Raw genomic sequence first — 10,622 nt, forward strand, 5'->3', positions numbered from 1 at the left:
TACAGAGAAGGAAACTGCTCCAAAGAACTTCCAAAGGTTCTTCCCACTGAGGAGTCTCATGTGTTGTACAAAGCTGCTTCCTTTGAAGAAGAATTGGTGGGACAAAAATGCCTGAAGCTCGAAGACCCTCAGCCCCAGTCTTCTGGCACCAGCCAAACTCCAGGCCTTCCCTGAGCCGAGGAAGCTGCCCATTGCGGCTCAGCAGGGGACCTTGAGTCCTGCACAGGGACCTTGAGTCTGCTGCAGTCCACCAACCTCCCTCTCAGAACTGTTTTTACTACAGAAGATGAAATACACAGGATTATAACGGAAACAGTATCAGCAATTATCAACATAATTCTTAATTCACAAACCTCCTGAAATCTTCCATAGATTCCATGAACCTCAGGTTTCTTAAGATCTCTTATTTTCCCGGATTTTCATTATGATGTGGAGTCAATTCTTCCAAGTCTACCACAGAGACAAAATGCTGTTATCTCCCCCTGCCTTTGAAACCAGTAGTGTCATAAATAAAACCAAAGGTAATGAAAAAAAGGACTTTATTTTAGGCTTGGAACATCAAACTGATTTCTTTTAGCAGAAATTCATGATTCCAAATTACAAAAAATATAATTTACAATCCATCCTTGAAGAATTTTCCCTTTAACAGGAAATTTAACTATCAAATATCAACATTAAAAGTAAAAAAAACAAAACAAACAAAAAAACCTCTCCACTTGACAAAAGAAGATCCACATATGACAAAAAGATCCCTTCAAACATCATACTTCAGGTCCTTCTCCTCCAGGAACCAGCTAAATAAAAAAGAAAATAAAAAAAATCATTGCAAAAAAGTTTCCATGAAGTACAATTAGTTGTCATTGAATAAATGTCTATACCTTCGCCACACAAACCTCATCCAGCAATTACTAGTTTAAAAGTTTCCAAAAGAATTTTTCACAAAACCTGATCCAAAATGCTCAGCCCTTCGGGTAAACAAAAGTTCGTCACTCTTTTAAGTTACAATCTTCTCTGAATATTTAGAGGAGATGTGATGTCACTATAATAGTGACATCTGGCTTAATTTGTGAAGTTTAAAGATAAGTAACTAATTTTTTTATGTTTCCAGCAGCCCTTTTTGTGGCTGAAAGGAACTGGAAACTGAGAGGATTCCTGTCAGTTGGACAGTGCTGAATAAATTATGGTATATGAATGTCGTGGTTCTGTAAGAAAGGATCAGCAGGATGCTTTTGGAAAATCCTTGAGAAACGTACATGAATTGATACTAAGTGAAGTGAGTAGAACCAAGAAAATATTGTATAAAGTAAGAATAAGATTATGTGATGATCAACTGTGATCAACTTGGCTCTTTTCAACAATAAGGTGATTCAGACCAATTCCAATAGATTTGGATGGAGAGAGCCATCCACATCTAGAAAGGGTGCTATGGGATTGAGTGTGAATCGCAACATAGTATTTTCCCCCTTTCTGTTCTTTGCTTACTTTTTGTTTTCTTTCTAATTTTTTTTCCTTTTTGATCTGGTTTTTCTTGAACAGCAAGACAATTGTGGAAATATGTATAGAAGAACTACACTTGTTTAACATGTAGGGGAATAGGGGAGTGAAGGAGAAAAATAAAACACAAAGTTTGTAAAGGTGAATGCTGAAAACTATCTTTGTATGTGTTTTGAAAAATAAAAACTATTATAAAAAACTGTTTTCACATTCTAAAAAGGTTACATAACAATACAATTTTCACAAATTGTCAACATTCATATCAAATGCTAAATGTTCTTATTGAAAGATGTTTAAAAATTCTTTTAAACTTATCAAGACTAAAGGAAACTATTATTAGCACAGAAAATATAATATCAATAAGTTAACTAACTAGGATATTGCTTCTCATCAATTTATATAAATATCACTTCAAAGATCTGCCTCTAGAGGGATTACATTCTACAGGAACACAGATCACAAACAAGGCAACCCTTTGGTAAGGATCCTTTCTACCTGAAATGAAGTGGTCCAAGACCCTAACGAGCTAACCATGTACACCTCAGGAAAGAACACAAGGATGGTGTCACCCTCCCACCCCGACCCCATTCTGGCATACAAGGCCGCCGGGCATGGGAGAGCAGAGGAAAGCTGGAGTCAGCAAGACGAGGGCCACGCCTGCCCCAGACATACAGCGGGGCCCCTGTCAGTGGCCCACAAGTCAGTCGGCACCGGGAGGGGATCTCCACCCCAGAAGGAATGCTGCAGGCCCACAAAATGCTGCTGCCCATTTTCCCCATCACTTTCCTCAAGCCCCTGTTAGGGTTCAGGTGGGTCAGAACACCATGGGTCCCACATGGAAATGTCTTCAGCTTGACCCCGCCAGGGCCTGTGCGCCCCTGGAATAGTCTCCGAGAATAATCTAGAATCCCCTCCCATCAGTGAAGCAACAGAGGGAGACGCTGGCCGATGAGATTTCAATCCCTGGACCTACAAGGAAGCTTTAAATCCTGCCCCACTGATGGGCAGGCGACCTCCCCTCCCTGGGGGTCAAGGCTGGGAGCTCCGGCCCTGAGGGTGCGGTCTCTCCCCAGCGCCCACTTGGGTGTCTGCCTAGGAGACGTTCCCAAAGGTGCCCAGATTGTTACTCCTCACACGAGGTGTGGGGCGCTGTGGGCGAGCTCTGGCCCCTGAGCCAAGTCCTGGCATCTCCTCCCAGGTTTTATCCACATTTATCTAAAGACACAGAAAATCACGCCAGCAGTTCTGGGGCCAACACCGTGGACATTCAGTGGGCATTTCTGAGGGCATGAGGACGGGAAGCACTACCCCGCCATAATACCTAAAGTGTCCTGGCTCAGGGGGAAGCCAAGGCCCTGGGGAGGAAGCCACTGCAACCCATCAGGGGGCCAGGCCTGTGCCCTCCCACTCTCACAGCCCAAGAATGCTTCAAACTGGCACCTCTAGTGAAAGAGCACAGTTGCCACGATCAGCTTGCTTTTCCTTACCTGGGGCCCCATAAAACCATGAGCCTAAGGCCCTTGCTAACAGCCCCAGGGCTCTCCCCTCACTTCACCCCAAGCCACTCCTAGAGCTGTTATCCAAAAGCCTTCCAGGTGCTGAGATGCCCCATGACTTTCTACTACATAAAGAAATCAAAGTTGAGGCAGATGACAAATGTTTCCTGCAGATTCTTTCTCCAAGTATTTCCCCATTTATATATGCTAAATGCTTTAGGGATAAGTCATGAATGGAAAAAATAATGCTGAACTAAAATTTAACACAGCAGTTCAAGTATTTTCAAGCTCACCCCAAAAAATCTGCCTGGACTCCACCTACATTCCCCTGACCACCCTGGCCACTCTAACATTAATGGCCGAGACCCCAAAGTCCTCCCAGACGCCAACGACAATCTAAAGAGAAAGTGCAGGATCCAGGATGCTCTGGCCTTTCAGGGCCACCCCTGGTTCACTGGCCAAGACAGGAAGCTTTTTAGGTACTGAATACACAGCCCGGACCTCCACTGCCATCTTAGACGCTCAGTGGCCTCTGGCACCAGTGAAAGCCCCAAGACGACCTCCATCTTTCTCCACACCCAAAGACTACAGCTGGAAACGCGCCTTACCATTGTTATGTTATTTCCATTCAGCAAGATCTGATCAAGCTTGGTGATCCTCCTTCCTTCAGGGGTGATCTCACTAAAGGAAGCCAGAGAATAGAAACTGGGTTAATTTTTGCAACATCAATCAATATTTTCAAAAAAAAGAATTTATTCTCTAACCCAAAAATATTTCCTATTAAAAAAAAAGAGAGGCAGAAGTCCACAAAAGTGGGAAACGGGGCCGGGCTCTTTCCTAAAGGAACCACGGAGGATACTTGGCTGCAGACGTGAAAAGGCAACAGCAGGAGCCAGAAAGCTCCCAACACGGGTGAAAAAGAAGGGGCCCCCTCCTTCTAGGCTCCTGGCCGCCCACTAATCCCATCCCCCTGGCAGGGGCCTAAGACATCAGCTAGGCAACTGTAAGATTTCCATTAAAATCCTATTCTGGAAATAGATGGTGCACGAAGCCATTCCCTTCAACACTCACAACCTCTCAAACCTCCTCAAAACACCAAAAAGAACGTAACTTCAGCTGGCTCTGGTCTGGGGTGCACAGAATCCAAAAAAGGTTTCAAACAAAGAACCCAACATGAACTGATACTGGCTACCCAAAGGCCCCTGCAGCCCCCTTCTCCCATCCCACAGTGAGGTTCCCCCCGCAGACCCAAGATCACAATAAGCCCGACCCTGCACTCGGGGCCCCCGGCCTCTTTCCAGCATCACAGAGAACCTGAATTCAAGCCATGGAAATCTGCTCGGGTCTCGGCGGCCACACCGGCCCCAGCCGGGACGTCTACTCAGAGGCTGCCCCTGAAGGCAGCCCCAGGATCTCCATGTCAGGGCCAGCAGGTTCCCTTACAGAGAAAAGCTTCCCATCAGCCAGGACAGGCCCACAGCTCACACACTGCGCATATTGAGTCTCTTGGCTCTGACTGCTCAGAAAGCCCACCCACTCAGATGCAGAAGGCCCTTTCACTGCAGTGCTGAGGGAGTACCCCCACCTAAAACTAGAAACACCTGAGATGGCAAACCTACCACCCATGCCCCCAACACTCCCGAGCTCCGGCTAGACAAACTCTAACCCTAATTAAGAAATAGCTAACAAAATGCAACAAAACAAAAATGCAAGATAATGTTAATAAGTCGTTTTCTAATTCTTTAAGTAGCCAAAAAGGATCTCTATAAATTTAGTGGCCCTCGTTTCTGAGTCTGACACCATTGCTCTAGACGCATCACACTAAAATGATTTGTAAATGAATATTATGCTCATTTATAAAGTAGCTTCAAGATCAGATACAACAAAGGCAGAAGCTGAACCCTATGAATTCATTTGTTTTCTGAGATTAAGTCAAGAAACTAAGCCGACTTCTCCAAGTCTCTTCATAGCTTGAGCAACCTGAACTCTTCTTCTGCTAAGTTTTTAAATTTATTTTAAACTTAAATACAAAATAAGAAAAGAAAAAAAAAATCACTGCCATGTACATAGGACATGGGAACTTACCTTCCCCCTTCCCGCCTCCAGTATACACACACCCTACATATATATAAATATCTATAAACATATATACACTCATTTACATGTGCATAAGACCACACTAGACTTATTTCCACTCAGCATCTGTTTCACAGCATCTTCCTTCCTAAGTCCAAGTCTTTCCAGGTTTTTCTGAATCAACCAGCTCATTTTCCTATACCACAAGCAATATTCTAGCTCAATCAGAATCTGAGAAATTGAATATGAGTTTCTAACTTTCTACATTCTTTCTATCCCTGGCTACATAGATTTTATTTATACAATAAAATTTTAGTTTAAAATAATCAGAACTATCTATTTTACACTTCAACAATTAAAATCCATTATCACTGAATTTGCTTCCTTTACATCTTTTTTTCCCCAGTTTCTTTAAAGTTCCCGATATTTTCTTCTTCCAAATGAACTTGGTTATTTTTTCTAATTCAATCTGCCCTCCTCTTAACAATTATTGTGATCAGTCTGCCTATCTGAACTAAGCCTTGAAATCCCTAAACTGTTAACAGGATCTATCTTTGTTGAACTGTGTCTACTCTACTTAATACATAAGAAAACAGATTTCATGACAATTAGATTAGAGCAATTACTCCATGACGGTCTGATGGCAAGGTATTTGTAATTTTTAAGTCATAAAAGGAACAGATCTTATGTTGGCTCATTAATATTACCATAAAGGGGCCAGAGGGAGAAAGAGAAAGAAGAGACAGAGACACATAAAGAGAGGTGAGATGAAAAATAGAGCATTTATTAAGAACCTTAAAAGTGCAAGGCACTGGGCTCAGTAATGGGAATACAAATTCAAGCAAAATGAAAGACATTCCTGGTTCTCACTTCCATTCTAATGAAAAAAGGAACTGGAAAGCCAGGGGAGGAGGGCAGGAAGGGAGGGAGCCAAGTGGAAGTGAGGAAGAGAAATCTTCCCAAATCAAATTTGAATAATACTCACAACTCAGTGACATCTTCTAGCACCATGTCTTGAAGTGGCAGTCAAGGAAATAAAAGCAGATAAATATTAGTCCCCTCCCTGTTTTTCTGCCTCTTTGTGTCTCTCTTCTATATCTCTCTATCTACTCTCTTCTGTCTCCTTGTTTCTGTCTGTCTTTCTTTGTCCCTCCTGTGTGTCTGTATCTTTTTCTGTCTTTCTCTGTCTCTAATTCTTTCTTGTCTGTCTCTCTCTTTTTCTATTTCTCTCTTTTTCAGTGTTTATGTTTCTCTTTCTCTTTTTGTCTGTTTCTGTCTCTTCTGTCCTCTATCTTGTTTCCTTCTGTCTGTTCTCTTCTCTGTTTCTTTATCACTTTTCTACTTACCTGTCTCTTCTCTGCCTCTTTCTGAATCTCTTCTTCTGATTCTTTCTTCCAGGCTCTACTTTTTCTCAGTCTCTCTCCTTGTCTCTCTGTGACTGTCTTTCTTTTTCTCTATCTCTGTGTCTATCTCACTTTTTCTTTCTTTTTAAAACTCTGTCTTTTTCTGCCTATTTCTCTGTCTTCTGTCTCTCTTTAACTCTCTTGTGTCTCCCTTTGTTTTCCTGTCTCTTTTTTATCTGTTACTCTATCATTCTTTGTCTCCTGACTGTCTCTCTCACTTTCTCTGTCTCTGTTTCCTCTGTGTCTGTATGTCTCTCTTTTTTCTGTCTATCTGCTCGCTTCTCTCTCTGTATCTCTTGTCTCCCTGCCTCTCTGAATCTCTCTCTGTGTCTGTTTTCTCTGGGTCTGTATGTCTCTCTCTTTTTTCTGTCTATCTGCTCGCTTCTCTCTCTGTATCTCTTGTCTCCCTGCCTCTCTGAATCTCTCTCTGTGTCTGTTCTCTCTGGGTCTGTATGTCTCTCTCTTTTTTCTGTCTATCTGCTCGCTTCTCTCTCTGTATCTCTTGTCTCCCTTTGTGTGCTTCTCTTTCTGTATCTGATTGTCTGCTTGCGTCTGCCTCCGTCTCTCTGAATCTTCCGCCTCTCTTCTTCTTCTGCCCCCTTTTCTGTCAGTTTCTTCCCCTTCCTGCCTCTTGCTCTGTCTCTGTCTCTTTTTCTGCCTGTTTCCCTCTGTACTGTCTCTCTCTCTCTCTTGTCTCTGTTCCTGTCCCTCTCCTCTCTCTCTCTGCCTCCGTCTCTCTCTGAATCTTCCGCCTCTCTTCTTCTTCTGCCCCCTTTTCTGTCAGTTTCTTCCCCTTCCTGCCTCTTGCTCTGTCTCTGTCTCTTTTTCTGCCTGTTTCTCTCTGTACTGTCTCTCTCTCTCTTGTCTCTGTTCCTGTCCCTCTCCTCTCTCTCTCTGCCTCCGTCTCTCTCTGAATCTTCCGCCTCTCTTCTTCTTCTGCCCCCTTTTCTGTCAGTTTCTTCCCCTTCCTGCCTCTTGCTCTGTCTCTGTCTCTTTTTCTGCCTGTTTCTCTCTGTACTGTCTCTCTCTCTCTCTTGTCTCTGTTCCTGTCCCTCTCCTCTCTCTCTCTGCCTCCGTCTCTCTCTGAATCTTCCGCCTCTCTTCTTCTTCCCCCCCTCGTTCTTCCCCCTTCCTGCCTCTTGCTCTGTCTCTGTCTCTTTTTCTGCCTGTTTCTCTCTGTCTGTCTCTCTCTCTCTCTTGTCTCTGTTCCTGTCCCTCTCCTCTCTCTCTCTGCCTCCGTCTCTCTCTGAATCTTCCGCCTCTCTTTTCTTCTGCCCCTTTTCTTAGTTCTTCCCCTTCTGCCTCTTGCTCTGCTCTTCTCTTTTTCCCTTTTCTCTCTGTACTTCTCTCTCTCTCTCTTGTCTCTGTTCCTGTCCCTCTCCTGTCTCTCTCTGCCTCCGTCTCTCTGAATCTTCCGCCTCTCTTCTTCTTCTGCCCCCTTTTCTGTCAGTTTCTTCCCCTTCCTGCCTCTTGCTCTGTCTCTGTCTCTTTTTCTGCCTGTTTCCCTCTGTACTGTCTCTCTCTCTCTCTTGTCTCTGTTCCTGTCCCTCTCCTCTCTCTCTCTGCCTCCGTCTCTCTCTGAATCTTCCGCCTCTCTTCTTCTTCTGCCCCCTTTTCTGTCAGTTTCTTCCCCTTCCTGCCTCTTGCTCTGTCTCTGTCTCTTTTTCTGCCTGTTTCTCTCTGTACTGTCTCTCTCTCTCTTGTCTCTGTTCCTGTCCCTCTCCTCTCTCTCTCTCTTGTCTCTGTTCCTGCCTCTCTCCTCTCTCTCTGCCTCCGTCTCTCCCTCTCTCCGTGTCCCCCTCCACCTCCCGTCTCTCTTTCTAGATTCAACTTTTGAACCACGATTAAAGATCATCACCAAGAACAGCCTAACTGAACTCTGCCAACATGTAACAAACGTCCTACTCTTCACAAGCCTGAGATTTCACACAAGTGACACAACGGGAGGCAGAACAGGCCGAATGCAGCGAGGCCACACACAGCGGTGGGAGCGGCCTCGGCCGCCGGAAATCTCGCGGTTCTTCGGGATGGGCCCCCCACCCCCACCCCCGGCCTGCGGGCACCGAGAGAGAACAAAGGCCCCCGGGCGGCGCGGAGAGAGGCTCCCAAGGATACTGACGAAGTCGTCGAAGCCCAGCAGCGTGCCCACGATCTCCTTGTCGCTCTTCATCACGATGTGGATGCGGGAGCCTATGCACTTGTCAACCAGTTCTGGAGGGGCAGAGACGGAGCGTGTGACAGGTCTCCCGGGCCCCCGCCGGCCCCGCCCCCCGCGTCAGCGGGGACCCCGAGACCAAGGGACAAATGACACCTAGAACCGAGCTCCCCCCCGCGGTGCTTCCTGGGCCTAGGCCGGGTCTTTCCGTCCCCGCCCCCTCGGCTCCCCAGGAGCCGGCCGAGGGAGGCCCGGAGCTGCCCCGCCCCCTGCCCGGGCAGCCCCGAGGACAGGCCGGGAGCGGGTGCGAATCCTGCCCCGGCCGGAAACGGCTCAGGTCCTGTTCCAGGCATGTCCCCGGCTCCAACAGGGGAAACTCTGGCGGGGAAAGGCCCAGAAGCGGATCGGTTTAGGATGCGAAGGGACCTCAGGGCTGGCTGGCAGATAAGGAAACTGAGGCAGGCGGGGGCTCAGGGTCACGTGGGGAGTCTCAGGCAGAACCCGAACCCAGCTCTTCTGGGTGACCCCAAAGGAGGCCGTGGGGCCGCTTGGCAGAGGGGGAGGCTGAGGCCCGGGGCGCTAACGGACTTGCCCGGGGTCCCACAAAGGGAAAAGCCCGGAGATGGGGGCCTCAGGGCCCATTCCCCAGAGGGGGAGACTGAGGCCCGGGGCGCTAAGGGACTTGTCCGGGGTCCCACAAAGGGAAAAGCCCGGAGATGGGGGGCCTCAGGGGCCCATTCCCCAGAGGGGGAGACTGAGGCCCGGGGCGCCAAGGGTCCGGGGTCCCACAAAGGGAAAAGCCCGGAGATGGGGGCCTCAGGGCCCATTCCCCGAGAGAGGGAGACTGAGGACCCAGGGCCTTAACGGACTTGCCCGCGGTCCCCCAAAGGGAAAAGCCCGGAGATGGGGGCCTCAGGGGCCCATTCCCCAGAGGGGGAGACTGAGGCCAGGGCGCTAAGGGACTTGTCCAGGGGTCCCTAGGGAAAAGCCCGGAGATGGGGGGCCTCAGGGGCCCATTCCCCAGAGGGGGAGACTGAGGCCCGGGGCGCTAACGGACTTGCCCGGGGTCCCACAAAGGGAAAAGCCCGGAGATGGGGGCCTCAGGGGCCCATTCCCCAGAGGGGGAGACTGAGGCCCGGGGCGCTAAGGGACTTGTCCGGGGTCCCACAAAGGGAAAAGCCCGGAGATGGGGGGCCTCAGGGGCCCATTCCCCAGAGGGGGAGACTGAGGCCCGGGGCGCTAAGGGTCCGGGGTCCCACAAAGGGAAAAGCCCGGAGATGGGGGCCTCAGGGGCCACGGGACCATTGCACAGAGCGGGAAACCGAGCTCCAAGCCGCCCCGGGACCTAGCCGAGCCGGGCCCGGCAGGCGGAGGGCTCCTAGGCCTCCCCGCCCTCTCCGGGCCCCCTCCCCGACCTTACCGAGCGGCAGCAGCTGGGACGGGTTGGTGGTCGCGTTGACCGCCATGGCTCCGGAAGCGGCGAGGGAAAACTAGTCGGAGTCGAGCCGCACTTCCGCTCTCCCCCCCCCAGGCCCGCTCAATAGAAGAGCGCAGAGCTCTCGATCGCCGGCACGCACACGCCACGTACACACTTACGTCCGCCACACTCACGCACGCCCGCAGTCACGTAGGCGCACACTCACGCGCGCGCCCGCTCGGGCGCGCACCCCACCCCCACCCCGCCCCTGGCTGGCGCATGCGCACGGAAAACCTGTTGCGGTGCCGGTGGGATGAGGCCAGAGCTGGTGCTGCAGGGCCCCCGCCCTGTCTGGCCGCCGGGCGCGGCTGAGACCCAGCCTGCTCTCGCTCCTTTCTCCTCTAGGGGGAGCCCGGAAGCACCAGCGAGGCCCGATGGAGAAGAGTGCCGCAGCCCCCCTCCCACCGAGCTCTGAAACTTCTGGAAAGCCGGAGGGCGGGGGCGGAGGGGGACAGATACAAAGAAACACAAAGCAGATACAAAGTAACCTGCGGAAGGCGGCTCTGGGGCCGAGCCCGGGC

The 10,622-nt window shown here is 49.3% G+C and overlaps 1 protein-coding gene across 1 annotated transcript; it reads right to left on the reverse strand.

Annotated features, from left to right (window-relative positions):
• Positions 1-353: 353 nt before the first annotated feature.
• LSM5 (LSM5 homolog, U6 small nuclear RNA and mRNA degradation associated) lies at positions 354-10,209 on the reverse strand. The gene is made up of 5 exons (XM_031952789.1): positions 10,045-10,209; positions 8,585-8,680; positions 6,052-6,079; positions 3,599-3,671; positions 354-794 (listed from the first exon to the last, which is right to left on the reverse strand). Exons 1-5 carry the CDS (start codon positions 10,088-10,090, stop codon positions 762-764), a joined length of 276 nt encoding a protein of 91 aa, XP_031808649.1. The 5' UTR covers positions 10,091-10,209; the 3' UTR covers positions 354-761.
• Positions 10,210-10,622: the final 413 nt, after the last annotated feature.

This window comes from Sarcophilus harrisii, chromosome 1, assembly GCF_902635505.1.
Source record: "Sarcophilus harrisii chromosome 1, mSarHar1.11, whole genome shotgun sequence".
Lineage (NCBI taxonomy): Eukaryota > Metazoa > Chordata > Mammalia > Dasyuromorphia > Dasyuridae > Sarcophilus > Sarcophilus harrisii.

What these genes read in the sequence shown, in the direction of transcription:
- LSM5 (XM_031952789.1), bottom strand. Translation starts at nt 10,090, where the DNA reads ATGGCGGTCAACGCGACCACCAACCCGTCCCAGCTGCTGCCGCTCG. An exon ending in GTCCCAGCTGCTGCCGCTCG is followed by an intron (nt 8,681 to 10,044) that starts GTAAGGTCGGGG and finishes CTGCCCCTCCAG; the next exon opens with AACTGGTTGACAAGTGCATA. An exon ending in CTAGAAGATGTCACTGAGTT is followed by an intron (nt 3,672 to 6,051) that starts GTGAGTATTATT and finishes GGCTTCCTTTAG; the next exon opens with TGAGATCACCCCTGAAGGAA.